This window comes from Diabrotica undecimpunctata, chromosome 4 (assembly GCF_040954645.1).
Source record: "Diabrotica undecimpunctata isolate CICGRU chromosome 4, icDiaUnde3, whole genome shotgun sequence".
Classification (NCBI taxonomy): domain Eukaryota; kingdom Metazoa; phylum Arthropoda; class Insecta; order Coleoptera; family Chrysomelidae; genus Diabrotica; species Diabrotica undecimpunctata.
The window spans coordinates 74311062-74328237 of record NC_092806.1 but is presented as its reverse complement, the minus strand read 5'-3'; the positions used below and the strand labels follow the sequence as shown (position 1 = coordinate 74328237).

The following is a 17176-nucleotide window of genomic DNA, read 5'->3' as shown; positions in this document are numbered from 1 at the left end:
TCTCAAAATATTCTAAATTCTCACAGCGCTAGCACTTTAGCCTTTGCTTTTAGCCTAGGTACTTTTGTCGCAATAGTGTGTTTTCTAGTTTTCGATGAGAAATGAATTTTTGAGGTATAATATCATTTACCATTTTAAAGAGTTCTTTACCAATTCTACAAAATTACTGTCACCTAAACAAACTTTTTTCGGTGCACCAGCCATATTTTTAAAATCTGCTGCATCGTAAACAATTACACGGACGATATGGCGTCGACTGAAAGTCTACTTTTAAAAATAATATTCATTAGATGTCTGAAATCATCGTTGCCAATGATAAAGTATTATCACCTTCTGATCATGATTTACTAGAAGAAAGATTAGGTAGAACTAGAAATCTGATAGAAATGTTGTTGACCAAAAAATATAATTTATTTATGAAACGTACAGAACATACCATTACATACTGATTAACAGTTGTTTACAGTGTAGTTCAAAAAAATTTTAAGTATCATCCAATGATTTCGAAATCTGTCCGATCATAAGCTGATACTGTACAATATTTTTCAAAACATGCGACATCTACAAAAAATTATATTAATGCGTATATTTGTTTAATCAAAATTTTAGAAGAACTTTTCTCTAATTTTTTCTCTAATAGAATAATTACGAATAACAATTATAATAAAATTCGACTCATATTCTGCTTACCGTATTAATTTTAATTTTTTATTATACGTAATAAATTTGTAATATTAATATTCTTTTTGTTTCTAAACAAATCTTTTAAATATGATTTATAGCTTTCATAATAACGTTTTATTTTATCAAAAAATAAAATACTGTATTCACCTGGGACAGTAATAATATACATTACATACTAGTAGCATACAAAACAGTTATCTAAATTCAATCTTAATTACATTTTCACGCTACTAATGGACAACTTATGACAACTTTGCGGAAGTATTTTCACAATATTTACTACGTGTCACGTTAATCACTTATAAATATGTTGCCTAAATCAAAATTTCGTTATACATGACGGAGAAAAATGTATATTCCTTTTTAGAGTTCATTATCCTAAAATTAAATTTAATTATTAAATATAATTATAAAAATTATATGTTACCAACAAACAGCTATAGATTTTTATAAAACTTAAATAAGATATTCTTACACTCCACATCAAAATTTACCCTATGCCAATATGTACTTATTATTTTTAAGGGTGTAAACTACCCCTTTTTCAAAAAACCAATAAAAGTGAAAAATGAAGCATGTACCAATTTGAAATACATTTGTATTGCTAGAAATAAGATTCTTTGACGATTAAATGTGCTATTTACCATTTTTCAACCTTTCATGCCTTATTTTATCCCTTATAAAGCTCCCCCTGTTATTAAAGAATTTTGAAAAAATAATTTAATGATATTTTATGACGTTATTTATAATGAATTGGCATCTTTTATCGTATTTTACTTTATATGTACTTATTTGCATAATTTATACAATTTTAAAAAATAAGTTTCTATTAATGATTAGTAAAAACTATTATTTATATCTATTTGTTTTTAAAACATTAATATTTTATTCGTTTTTAAATATATTTGCTTAAATATATTAAATGTTTGCATACGTCTAAATAGAGCTCCATCGAAATATTTAACTGTAGAACATTTTATACCCTATTTAAATACATTATATTATACAGAAATTTATATACCCTATTTAAATAAATAAATATATATATATATATATATATATATATATATATATATATATATAAACTCTTAAATATTGGGGAAATCTGCAAGAAAGACTCTAATGTGTATCAATTGTTTCGCCGAACGTTTTCGCCAAAGAGAATTAATTTGGCTTCTTCAGGGCTGAAAGAGAATAAATTATAATTAGCTACCATATATTATCTATTAAAACATTATTGATCTTACCGTAACTTAGAATTGTAGAGTTAGAATATTAAAAAACTTAGCTAGTAACATAGTAACATAGTTTAGCATCGAACCAAAGTTAGCAAAAGATTTTCAAGTAAAACCACTTTTAGCAGACTTAGAATACATACACTAACATTATCACTAATCACATTTTGAATACTTCTAAATCATCTAATACTTTTTTTCATAACTTATATACTAAAACTAAAAAATTTCTTAAATATAATCCTGAGCTCTTAGTGACAAAAGCAGACAAAGGTAATGTTACAGTCATCTTAGAAAGAACTCACTACTTACAACTGTGTTCTTCTCTTATAGATAATAATAGATCTTATGTTTCACTTACATCCAATCCCACTTCTTCTCTGCAAAGGAAATGCAATACATTAATCGCATCCTTAGCCTCTTCCAATGAGATTGACCGTAACACAAAGAAAAAACTAACAACATATAATGGGAACATTGCAAAGTTTTATGCTCTGCCAAAAATCCACAAACCAACACTATCGGTTCGTCCCATAGTAGCTTCCATTGGAACACTCACTGAAAATATCTCAGCTTTTGTTACAGACATACTTACTAATGCATATAATTATGAAAGTCAATATTACATTAAAGATTCCTTTGAGATGGTAAATAAATATAATGGCTACATACTACCATCAAATTATGTCCTCGTTAGCCTTGACGTTGTATCCTTATTCAGCAATGTTCATCTAGGAATATGTTTGACATCAATAGAGATCAACTGGGACCGTATTAGAGGTTGTTGTTCCATGTCTTACGACAGATTCATCAGCATCGTCGAATTTCTATTTAACAACACTTACTTCTCATTTAATGATAAATTCTATCAACAAACTTTCGGTACCCCTATGGGAGCTAAGATTTCTCCTATCATTGCAACTTACGTTATGGATTATGTATTAGACTCAGTCATTCCTTTACTATCCTTTAATATTCCATTTATTAAAAAATATGTTGATGATATCATTTTGGCTATACCCAATGACAAGGTAGATGAACTATTAGATACTTTTAATGGTTATGACCCCTACATCCAGTTCACTATAGAGAGGGAAGATGGTAATTGGTCCGTCCCCTTTCTCGACATAAGGATGATCAGGGAAACCAACAACATCAAAATAGATTGGTATCAAAAACCGACCCATTCTGGTAGATACCTTAACTACAACTCATACCATAACAATTCTACCAAAGTCAACTTAATCAAACAGATGAAAAATAGAGTAACAAAACTATCAGATCCTTCATTTCATACAAAAAACCTACAAATCCTACAGAAACTTTTTATTTCAAACGCTTATCCAACACCATTAGTTAATAAGATTTTGTTTAATACTATCCATGACGAAGATATTACACCTTCCTTCGCGACTAACAATGCTGATCCTGATGTCTTAAGTGGGAACCCAGTCTCGAATACTCCTATAAACAAATATTTTTCACTACCATATTTCAGAGATATCACTCCGGGGTTAACAAGGATTCTGAAAAGAGTTGAAAATTGCTTTGGCAATAATAATAACAACATTAAACTTAATGTGGCTTGTAGATCAGCCCTAACAATTAATAATCTTTATTCTAAGATAAAAGATAAGACTCCCATAGATAGGCTTAGTAATATTGTCTACAACATTCCATGTCTCTCTTGCAACAATTCCTACATCCGGCAAACATCTCAATTATTGAAATCACGTATTACACTACACAAAAGTGATTCTCGACTTCACCCTGACCGTTGTGCATTAGCCAAACATGTCCATTCCACTGGTCATCTCATGGACTATACTAACACCACAATTCTCCACCGTGAGAACAATAAATCTAAAAGAGAGTTCATTGAAATGTCTTATATTTTCCTTAACGATTTCTCCATTAATGTTAAGAGTGACATCAAGAATCTAAGCGATATATACCACTTGTTACTTAAATCAGATACCAAGAACAATACTATATCACAGATAACTAACTTGACTGATATATCCATTAACAACTAACATACCTTTATAATTAATTTTCATTAACACAAAAAATATACAACATTCCCTTGCTTTTCTTAGATACATCTCAATAAGATGCAATAATACATGAACAATATAATATAATTAAATAAAGTAAATCAAAATAATATTTCCCTATACTGGGATTTAAATTCATTCGTTTTTCACCAATGAACCTTAACGACATAAAGATTCATAAGAACAATGAAGTTGTCAGCGCTTGCGTTCTGGCTAAAACAGAACCTCACTTTTAAACTATCTAAAAATCAAAAATTTAGTTATTGCCGACAATTCAAAGAATTACCTCCTTTTAAATGTAGTTACATTGGGTTTTTCGATTAACCTTGGGTAAGCCTCTTACGTGTCAAGTTCAAAGCTACCATACATTTCAAACTTTACAAAAAACTTTTTTTGCACATAGTAACAAAAAACACCACTATGTTACTAGCTTAGTTTTTTAATATTCTAACTCTACAATTCTAAGTTACGGTAAGATCAATAATGTTTTAATAGATAATATATAATATATTAATAGTCTCCCGTTTTATACCGCTGTCGCGGCTTTGGGAGTATAGCAGGGTAGTCTGCTATATCTAGGGCCTACGGTATACAAGGAAGGTAACATGGCCAGTGCTACGCTTCAACCGTCTATTATTACCCCTGGTTTTACCCAAGGTACTCATTTTTATTCAGGCTGAGTCGACCTGGGGCCTATAGACATTTTTAAAATGTCTAGATGTTCTTGCCGGCGGTGGGATTTGAAACCCGGACCACCGGCTTGCGAGTCAAGCATCCTACCGCTTGCGCTACGCAGGCCCTAATAGATAATATATGGTAGCTAATTATAATTTATTCTCTTTCAGCCCTGAAGAAGCCAAATTAATTCTCTTTGGCGAAAACGTTCGGCGAAACAATTGATACACATTAGAGTCTTTCTTGCAGATTTCCCCAATATTTAAGAGTTTACTATATATATATATATATATATATATATATATATATATATATATATATATATATATATATATATATATATATATATATATATATATATATATATATATTAGCGTTAATAATAGCGTTACGCTAACTTCCACAAGCAATTAATTAATAGTGGAAGACATCCGCGATCGTTGCTACATCGTTTTTAATATCCTGTGGGTTTTCATACCACCAAACCTGTCCCGTTACATAGTTTTAATTAGTTCAGATTTCAAATTATGATTATAACCAAGCCAAGCTTTGTAAATTTAATTGGTTGTAAATTGTACAATTCCATCCATACACTGAGAGACAATCAAGGCCGTATGATAATAGACGGTAAAGAAGTAACTGAAAAATGGAAAGAGTATTTAAGGGATCTTCTAAACATCATACAGGAAGAACAGCATAAAGAAGAGATCTATATCACAGCGGACATGCCCGTCACAAATCCCTCCTTTGAAGAAACCCAAAAGGCCTTAAATAAGCTGAAAAATCACAAAGCGCCGGGTATGGACGAGATACCAGCAGAATTTCTGAAATATGGGCAAGACGTACTACATCGCCAAATCCACCAGCTAATAACGCACATATGGTTAGAAGAAAGGATACCAGCACGATGGAAGGAAAACACAATAGTGCCCATCCACAAAGGGGACAAAACAAAATGCGCGAATTATAGAGGAATTTCACTCCTAAACACGGCATATAAACATCATTCTTAGTAGACTAATCCCTTATGCTGAAAATGTCCTAGGCGAATATCAAGCCGGTTTTAGGGCAAACAGATCAACAATAGATCAACTATTCACGCTGAGACAACTTCTAGAAAATGGATGGGAGTATAACAGACCGACCCATACACAATCTTTTCATAGATTTTCGACAGGCATATGATAGCGTAGAAAGAAGGCTATGGCGGAATTCTCAATACCAAAGAAACTCATTAGAATGACCAAAGTCTGTATGGAGGGTGGAATATCTAAAGTACGTGTAAATAATAAACTGTCTAGCAGCTTTAAAATCAACAGTGGACTCAAACAGGATGATACGTTATCTCCACTACTGTTTAACCTTGTATTAGAGAAAGCCATGAGGTCGGCCGAAATAAAAACAGAATTGCTATCGGTTCAAGGTCCCAAGCTATTACTCGCATATACAGATGACATAGATCTCGTTGGAGACTCCATCCTATCCATGAAAGACATCTTCAACAAGGTGGAAGGAGCAACAAGTGAAGTAGGGCTGAAGATTAATGAAGAGAAGACGAAATATATGTGTATAAATAGAACGACACGAACAGACAGAGTAGGACAAAATGTGACGGTCAACACCTTCAATTTCGAAAGAGTACAACGTTTTAAGTATCTGGAAGTCGTAATCACAGCTGACAACGATGTTACTGAAGAAATAAAAGACAGAATCCAATCTGCAAACCGCTGTCTATTCGCACTGGATAAGCTCATAAAATCAAAAAAACAAGAAGTTCAAAGATAAAAATCTATAAATCCATCGTCAGACCTGTAATAACATATGGATGCGAAACGTGGACCATGACCAAAGCAAACGAAGAAAAGCTCAGACGCTTTGAACGAAAAATACTTAGAAAAATTTTCGGACCTCATCATGACATCACCACAAACCAGTATAAGATCAGAACCAATATCGAATTAAAAGCACTCTACAATGACGCCGCTATTGTCCAAGAAATTAAATCACAGCGACTAAGATGGGCAGGCCACGTGCACAGACTGCATAACGAGAGACTTGTAAAACTGTTATGGGAGGAGATTCCCACAGGCAAAAGACCACTCGGACGTCCCATAATGCGATGAAGAGATAACGTCCAAGCAGATCTCCGGAAAATGAACATTCCATTTGATCCTAGGTTGATGGAAGACTGAACAAATTGAAAAAAAGTTGTACAGTCAGCCAAGACCCACCCGGGGTTGTAGCGCTACGCGATGATGAAATTGTACAATGTAAGTCAAGGAATGCAGTGAACCAACGATTTGATTTTGAATTATTAAATATTATGTTTATATGGGATTAAGCCACAATTGATTAAATTGAAAATTATATTTTTAACTACTGTTTGATCTTCCACTCCGGAAATCGTTTTTATAAAAACATTATTTTAACAATTCTGCGAAAATGTATAACCAACAAGTTTTTAGCACAGTATGGTTTTTTTAATTGAAAGTTGACTCACTTGACCTCGATCTTTTAGGCGATAACCTTGCTTTTAGTTAAAAAAATCAATCTGAGAGTGGTGTTTGTACCCTCAGGATATTAAATTATGACTGGTAAGGTATAAGTTAAGTTACGACTGGTAAATTTCGTTAAATTGTTACTAATTCACGAATTTTATCCTGATATTGACTTTTGTCATTAATTAAAGTTACGTTATTTTTGTCAGTTGGTAATATTATTATGGACTTGTCATCTTTTAGGGTCTTTAGCTGTTTCGGCTGATTGCCTTTCTCAAGTGATCTAATTTTGGCAATGGCTTTTGGCAAAGACTATAAAGTGTAAACGCATCCCAAAAAGAGATCACTTGAGAAAGGCAATCAGCCGAAACAGCTGGTGTGTTAAAATTTTATAATAAATGTTGTGGAAGTTTTAAAAACAAAGTTTTTAGTGTTTTATTGTTACATAAAATGAATTTCCATCAAGTAACGGTCAAATCCATCAATTATTTATAGCTTTGAGTTCCTCTTTAATAACATTTGATTTTAATTTTGTGCATTTGTCCTGTTATTTTTTACATTCTTTATTCTTTCTTTTCGTGTATTGATAGTGCCTGACAGACTTTCTTTAGTGTACTGATTATGTATATTTTGGGAACTAGTTGCCAAAATAAATTATCAAATCAATATGAGATAGAGCCCAAAACAGCTGCTTTAATGAAAATGCATTTCAGGAAAAAAACCCAGCTGACAAAGGTTTTGACAATTGTTTTGGCAAATATTTTTGGCAATGGCTTTTGGCAAAGACTATAAAGTGTAAACGCATGCCAAAAAGAGATCACTTGAGAAAGGAAATCAGCCGAAACAGCTGTTGTGTTAAAATTTTATAATAAATGTTGTGGAAGTTTTAAAAACAAAGTTTTCAGTGTTTTATTTTTACATAAAATGAATTCTCATCAAGTAACGGTCGAATCCATCAATTATTTATAGCTTTGAGTTCCTCTTTAATAACATTTGATTTTAATTTTGTGCATTTGTTCTGTTCTTTTTTACATTCTTTATTCTTTCTTTTCGTGTATTGATAGTGCCTGACAGACTTTCTTTACTGCACTAATTATGTCTAGTTTGGGAACTAGTTGCCAGAATAAATTATCAAATCAATATGAGATAGAGCCCAAAACAGCTGCTCTAATGAAAATGCATTTCAGGAAAAAAAAAACACTACTGCACTGATTATGTCTAGTTTGGGAACTAGTTGCCAAATTATCAAATCAATATGAGATAGAGCCCAAACAGCTACTCTAATATGCATTTCATGAAAAGAAACCAGCTAGCAAAGGTTTTGACAAAACTGATTACCTATTGTCATTTATAAACAAGGAATTTCACAAGATTGGATTACAAGAAGGGATTTAAAAATGACAACAATACCATAAATGTAAAGAGCTTATCATAAAAATTAAAAAGGATAGGAAGTAAGCACATCACCAAAATATTTAAAACAGTTAATATAGTGAGATAAATCCTACCACAACCAAATTCAACAAAGCACAAGAAATATCAAAGAACTGCATTTATAAGATAACCTGTGAATGATGTGAAAGATAACCAACAATGCATATGAGAGAAAAAACGCAAGACCACTTAGTTTCAGAATAAATGAGCAAGAAATATACATTTAAAATAGATACTTCGACAAATTACAGATATGCAAATATGCTTGGGATAATAAGCACAGACTACAATGGCAAGATGTATCAACAATCATAGAAGAAATACATGAAAAAGGAAAAAATAAAAGAAACAGCTCTAATCCTACTTGGTGAAGAAAAATGTATAGCAAACTCAGCAGACAAACGCAGTCCAGGACGAAAAAAGACTTTATGGTCGAAGAAATTGCGAGTTTGGTATGGCATTGATATATGCATGCTAGTTAGGGTGGCTGCTAATAAAATTAATATAGCTATGATGGTAAACAATGTTCTCAAAGGATATGGTACATGAAGAATAAGAAACCGAGCAGCAGAATGTAGCAGGTTTTAGTTGCCAATACTATAAGAAGAAGTAAACAACAAGAATATACCAATAAAAGCAGATTAATAGAAAGTCGGAGATATATAATTATATACAATACATATGTACGCAACACACAGACACAAACATAATACATAAAAAAAACACACATTACTCAAACGTACAATGCACAAACAAATAATACAAAAAGTATACAAACAGCAAGAATTTGATATACCATGGTAACAAACATCACCCTCCAATTTTTTCAAATAAAATCCAATATAAACATTATATTTAACTTAAATATACCACAAGAAAACAGTTTCAGAACCTTTTGAATTATTAAGTTTACTGTTCGTCTTTATAAACAAAAATTTATATAATTTAAACAAAAACAATATGTAATGTTCTTTTATCTTTGTAATTTTTTAAACTTCATTATGGTTAAACCATATAATTATAATATATAAATATATTAACAAAAGATTGCTTTTGTTATACTTTTATTTTTAAGAAGCATTTTCTAGACCTAAACTCATTGCTTTTCGTTATATTTTTAGTTTTCTTCAAATTTCACGAATACCCTCAATTTTTTTTAGTAGAAATAACTTGTAGGTACTTGTGAAATAATAACTAGTCTTGTGTAATAACATAACATAATTATTTTTATTCAATAAATACTAATACAATTTATATGCAATAAATGTAACAGTTTTTAAACATTTATAACTATCATATTGAGTAAAAAGACACTTGTATCAGTTATCAACGGTAAAACAGTAGAATTTGAAAAAATGACAGTTTTCACCTTTTTAATCTATCTGTCTTTAATTTTAAAAATGAATTTTTCTGTAGAAGAATTAACAAATACGATCTGGTATTTTTGATATATAAATTGATGGCATCAGTATTGACGAACGAGTAATGGAAAAGCAAATAGACTGGCAGGATGCCTTAATAACACTATATGGCGAAACAGGCACATTAACACTGAGATGAAGTCAAGAATTTATAAAACCAGCGTAAGATCAATAATGACATATAACTCAGAAACAAAACCCGACACAGCCACAACGCAAATGCTATTGAAAACGGCAGAGATAAGAGTACTGAGAAGAATTACAGAAAATACGCTGAGAGATCGAAAGAGAAGTGAAGACATTAGAAGAAAATATAACGTACAGTGTATAACTGAATAAACACAAAATAGAAAAAAAGAATGGAATAACCACATAAGCAGAATGGAGGAGAACCGTGTCGTCAAAATACCAAGAGGTAAGTGACCAATCGGCAAGAGAAGTATCGGACGACCGCGCAAAAGATGGAGTGACAACCTTTCATAGAGGTATTAATCTTCCAATAAACAAGCAATAGCCAAACGTAAGAGCTTTTGAAAAATTAATACAACGTTTTTTTCTTATTGGGTCGATTGCTTATGAAAAAATGAGTTAACCAAAACTGTTAAGGAATATGATGTACTACTAAGGATCCCCACATAAATCCCTTTAAAAATTCTTAATAAAATGCATTCCTACCGCATAGTTACATCAAAAATTGACAGTCAATGATTATCATCGCAGTTTTTATCTTTTTGACAATGGTCTTAGCAGCAAGTGTGACTATTTTTGTTTTTCATTTATGTGTGTTTCTTGGAGATGAAGCTACATTTAAAAAAAATGGAACAGTGAACGGTCACAATTTTTATTACTATGCATTACATCAAGTAATCCCTACTTTATTAACAGTTATAGTCACACTAGGTAATCTATAGATGTTTCAGGTGGTATTTCTGGCCACATTTTTCTGGACCACTGGCATTTTTTATGGCCATGTGAATGGTGGTATATATCTGAATTTAATAACTAATCATTTGCCATTTCTAAAGCAAACTGTCCCACTTAAGATTCGACAAATAATGTGATTTTTACACGGTGGTACTCCAATTCATCACACTGCTCTTATGCACAATCATCTAAATAATACCTTTCCTGTGAGATGGATAGGCAGAGGAAGACTTTCTGTACTATATGCCACCAACAGCGCCATATGATATGAAAAATAGAATAAGAAAAGCTTTAAATAATATTGACTTACTAATCTTAAAAACTTTGGCTCGGTCATTTGAATATTGATTACAAACTTGCTAGACATTGGAGAAGGTCATTTTGAAGGTTTACTTTAGACTTGATTTCTTAATATCACATTATTTGTTGCATTTCTTGCATATTTTTACGTTTTATATTTTCTATTAGTTCTTTATTAAATAAAATAAAATTGTTATACTATTATTACACAAGACTCTTATTTCTAAATTGCAGATATTCCCAAAATTTGAAGAAATTCTAAAAATATCTTGGAAAGTAATGAGTTTAGACGTAGGGAATGCTTAATAAAAAAATGAAAGAGTATCACAAATAAACTTACTTACTTAATCAGTAGACCCATTTGCACCTTTCGGTGTTGGGCCATCACAAATAAAACATTTTAAAAAAGTAAAATATAGGATGATAAATTTAAAAAATATGAGAAATATTGCAAATTTCTTTTGTAGTTCACCCTTTATACGAATACTCGTCCATGATTTCTGATAAACTTTTTGAATTGAAAACGAGTCCATATTCTTTCATACACAATTTAAAATTATCTTATTTAAAGTACAGGTCCAGGTTATAATAATCCAGTATTCTTATGACTTTGACTTTTGATCGTTTTACAACAAAAACCCTCTTTAACGCTGGCCAACAAGGGTTTTGCACGATTTTTCTTTTTTAAAGATGCGGCATGAACCGCAACTTGCCGAGATCTTTGACGACTAGAGCGAATAGGGACAAACGTTTAAATACAACCTCTGTAGTTGTGAAAGTAAAACTAAACTAAATAAATGTTTTAAATTGTTTCAGGACAAAATGGCACAGCGTTTAATTATTCTACTTACTTCTTGCCTTATATGTACCTGCAACTCTGCATTTCAGGTAAGTGGTTGAATTTTTTTAAATGTATATGTGAAACCTTTACTTAATGGAAATGCATTATTATCAAAATCATAAATATTACTTTTATAAAATACACAAATTTAACCTATATTTTCAATTAACATAAACTTTAATCACCATAGATATATAATACAAATAGACTGACTGCTTCAATACAGGCCCGTTCCCCCAGTGCGACAGAGAAAACTGACGCAAAGCAAGTAATTTAATTAAACCCAGCCTATGAGACATGTTTGTCCCTAAAAATTACGTTCGTGTGTATCAGCCAAATGCTCTTCATGTGGAAGTCCTGGGTAATAGAACTCCAACATGATTCCCTAACCAAATCAAATTCAAGACAACGCATTGTCGCTATAATCCTGTTATCATAATGTGGCTTATCCGCTAACTAAAATTACTTACTTGGATCTCAAGTCTGTGCTCTGACCTAAGCTAAGTTCGGAAGGGGTTGGGCCCTACGTGCCCGGGTTTTTTTTGGTGGCTTGCGCCGGTTTTTTGTTAGTATTTTTTGGATTTTTTTGGTGGCCGAAGCCGTTTTGTGTGTGTTTTTTGGATTTTGTTTGTACGATACCTGAAACAAAAAATCATAATTAGTGTATACTTATAATATATATTATATATACTAATATATAATGATAATCAACTGTGGGTAATCAACTACAATAAAGTAACTGGGGTCAGGCTGTAAGTTGCGATTGTCCACGAGTTTTTCGAGCTACTAACTATCTTCTTTATGTGCTGTTATGTTATTTTTTTTTTGTAATGTTTTCTCTCTGGTGTTTTGTTTTCTCTCTGGTGTTTTTATTAGTTTTCTCTCTAGTATACGTTTGGTCTTATTCTACTATTTGTTGTTTGGGTCCTTTGTGCTTCCATCTGTGGAAAGCGTCGTACCTCATTATCTCTCGCATTATGTGACGCATAGCGATTGAGTTAATGTTTAACCTTGTTAAGGCTATTGTCTCTTCAAGGAACGGGTACTCCTTTTTTTGGAGCGGGGGTGTGGTAAAAGTGATAACAAATGCTTGTGGAGATGTAGAGGTGGATTGCTAAAAAGATGGGGTTGAGAAGGTGGCATGTGTGATACGGACGATATGATATGAAGTGCATAAGGTGAATTGTTGGCGAAGAAGGCTAAACAAGTCGAAGGGAGGCACTTCAAGATGTTACCAGCCATACGGCTCTTAATCAGCGTTTTTGGCTTGCACTTGTTAGCTGCGATATTTAATGAAGAATGGTTCTGATATATCAAAATACTCATCAGAAAGTTCGTTTTCAGTGTTGGGTGGAAGTTTTGCTGGAGGGAATGAAACTTTTCTTTTAGACACCTTGGTGAGTATTTGCCCTCGGCGATTGTATGTCATCTTTAGTATTTGTTTGGCTCGGTTGTTCGAGCATGCAATAGTTCGAAGGACATACCTCCTGCTGAGGGATAGGATTCTGTCCTTAATCGGTGTCAGTTGGCTACCTGATGTATGTGTGCTGATGGATAGTATTTGCACTTCCTTATGCAAAATCTAAGGATTTTTCTTTCAGTGGCCATAATGGTGTTAATTTGGCGGCTGTTAAGTGATGCGTAGACGCATGCCTTCTATTCGATTAGCGGTCTTATAAAGGTTTTGTAGGTGCGCAATAATATTTTATATGACGTCCTGCCCATTTTACCGGACAGCGCTGCCAAGAGTTTAACCTCTTTCTTACTCTGTCTAGGGTGTATTGTTTGTCGGTTTTCCAGTTGAGAGTCCTGCTAAAATGAACTCCCAAATAGGAAACCGAGTTTCTGAGACTAAGGTCTTCTAACAAGGTTATCCGGCCATGAACATCACGTCAATTGGAAGATATGATTAATATAAGTTGTGTTTTGGAGGCGTTTATAGTTACTCTTCATTTATTGCACCACCTAACGACTCGATCTAGATAGTTTTGTGCTCTTTCGAATACAGACATTTGTCCACGCTGTCTATGTGACCCTTACGTAAGGAGAGTAGTGTCATCCGCATACAGAAGAAGGGTTTCCGATCTATACTGAGGGCGGGGATGTCACTATTGTAGACTGTGTATAATATTGGAGTAACAATTGAGCCCTGAAGTACTCCGACTTGTGGAGAAGTGGGAGGTGGTCAAAGGTTATTGAATCTCCAATGAAACATTCATCGTCGAACCTATCTAGCATTCTATTCATGCAAAAGATATGGTCGACTATGAACATTCCACGGTGATTGAAGAACGTGACTTCTTTAAAACTGACGCAAAGCAGTATCCGCATATCTTTATAATGGACCTGGTTTATTGACCTAACCTAACCTAAATGACAAATAGGCGGGACACGTGGTCGAAAACCTGGTTTATTAGAAAGACATGAAGGGACAGATTTGTGTTTTGTATTGCAACAGTTAGTGTATTTATATTTTATGTCTATGGTAATCACTTACAAACGTTTTATCACATTGTATTTTTTTCAGATATTATTACAGATAATTATTAAATAAAAATAAAATAGACAGTAAAGGCTAAATTTCGTTACAGCGCACCACTTTTAATTATTAAATATTAAATATTTATAATTATTTCTTAAAATCTCAAAAAGCTGAAAGTGGTAAAATATGTCGTGTTAGTATAACAGTCGGAATTTTTAAAAGTATCTTTGAATGTATTTATTTTCTATATTTTTATATTTAGTTAAATTTAAATGTATGTGTTTAATTAGTTTTTATATCACTTTGAACAGGCTCAGAATATCTTTGTGGGCAAGCTTTCCTTAATTAGCTAATGAATTAAATGCTAATATATTTTAGTTTTGTGAACAGTTTGGTCCAAATCATAACTGGGTGCTTCTTATCTAGTATATTTAAACTATGGTTTTATTTTAACACTTATTTTATGTATTAATTTATTTTATTACTTATTATTTTATGTCTTAACTTTTATATTAACCTGCTTTTAGCAGTATAAGTTTTAAAGAATTTTCTAAAGATAAAAGAATGAATTTAAAGATAACAACATTATCATATGTAAGAGGTTTATTAAAAAAATTAAAAATAATAGAAAATAAATATAACATTAGAACATCATTCAAAATAGCCGATACATTGAGATTTATTTTGTCCAAAATTAAACCAAACAACACACAGGAGAGATCAAAGAATTGTATCTACGAAATACCTTCTGAATGTAACAATTTTAATGCAGGATAAACCGCAAGAACACTTCGTGGCAGGATAAACAATCATAAAGCATATATATCAAAAAACAGAGAAAATGTGTAGCAAACACATCAACAGAATGTAGCATGCTCTAAATACCAATAATAAAAGAAGAGGTCAGCAACAATAAAATACCAACATTAATGGATTAATAGAAGGTCAGAGAAACATTATCTATAATCTATAATTATACATATACACAAAATACACAAAAATTAGAATTTAATATCCTCCTTAGCGTACAAACATCACCCTCAGAACGTGATGGCTAAAAGCGTGGCTATTTACCTACGAGATCGAAGCCAAGTAATAAGTCATCTATCCAATTTTGGCTAAACAAAAAGACCCAACTAATTAACTATAGGTTATAAGAACAACTCCTTATTTTAAAACAATCTCGTTTTTAAACGGTTTCCGGAGTGGAGGTAGAAACTTGGAAAATAAACGTTGAAAACTTAATATTAGGGAAAATATATTTTTTTAATAAACAGATGCTGTGGGTTTACAGAATTTGTAAAAGATTCCAAATAGTTCTCATAAAAATCAGCCATGCATTTAGGAATCGAATACTGCCACTAATCATTTACTTATATGCCTATATAGAAGTAACTGTTAACTCTGTGTTAAAAATAATAATTGCTTTAAGTTAATCTTAAAATTTATTTAAAAATATAGGTTTATAACTAATAAATATTTTTAAAACTCCAATCCATTCTATATGTTGCGGAATTTAGCGAAACTTGCTAGTGACTAAACTACCGACATCCGTTACTGATAAGTCATTTCAGATACTTTTTTTACCACAATTTTTTTCGACGGCTCTATCCTTGACTTGTTACTTTCTTAAAAATCACCAAAATGATATTTCTAAGGACAGTTTCAAGCAAAAAGTTATACCGGTAGTAATATAACTACTGCATTAAAGAAAGTATTTCGCATATCATAAAAATTTAATGTTGTGTGTCATATACTTTATTGCAAGAGCAAAATCATCCTCAATTGAGGAAATACTTTGAAAGGTTATAGTTCGCAATTATAATATTTATAGCGCTAAGTATCACTGTTTAATCACTTAACAATATGGTTTTACTGACTTTAAATCGCTAATGAATAATGATGATTACCCATCCATGAATAATTCACAACAATGTTGTCATCTCTACAAGTGTCGGATGAAAACTTTTTGTATCGCTACGACACTTTTAATATAACCCTATAAGTCATACATTAGTGCAATTTTTTACAAATTTTATATATCTTGATTGTGATAGTTAACTTATCTTATTTGCTATATCTACTTTCATTTGTTTTATCAATCTGGATCCCACCATATCCTTTATAATTATAAATGTGTCCTGATGTTTAGTTTCCATTATTTATTGTTAATTATATTTTTTTGTTGTATTTATTATTATTATATAAAAATAGCGGATAGCTCAAACGCTAGAATGTCTTTATATCACGTAAAAAACCTGAGTTCGATCCCCAACAATAGCGAAATCATCTAGATATTTTTAAAATCTCTAAGACCCCAGGTTGTTGATCCTTCTTACAAAGAGTTTACATACAGATGTTTATCTTGCTCGTAGATCGTAATAAGATTTTTACATGAACTAAATTATCAGACAATCCCTGTATACTCCCACGCGCGTACATGAGCTTTAACGTTAAATAAATAAATGTTAAAAATATTGCCAATAACTTTTATCTTCTATCATTCCCTGCGGCTAAGGAACTAAACATAATTTTAATTTGTCATTGGTTAAATAATATTAAATTGTATATTCAATGGAATTTATAATTAGCATAATTTAGACGTATTACGTTGGTTTATTTTTT

General features: G+C 31.7%; 1 protein-coding gene across 5 annotated transcripts in view; it reads left to right on the top strand.

Annotated features, from left to right (window-relative positions):
- sona (sol narae metalloprotease) overlaps positions 1 to 17176 on the top strand; it is a 382088-nt gene that overhangs the window by 73369 nt on the left and 291543 nt on the right. For all 5 annotated transcript variants that reach the window (XM_072529755.1, XM_072529750.1, XM_072529754.1 and 2 more), the window contains one exon: positions 12045 to 12116. In XM_072529755.1, coding sequence (XP_072385856.1) covers positions 12051 to 12116 — 66 coding nt within the window. In that variant the 5' untranslated portion in view covers positions 12045 to 12050. The remainder of the gene's footprint in view (positions 1 to 12044; positions 12117 to 17176) is intronic.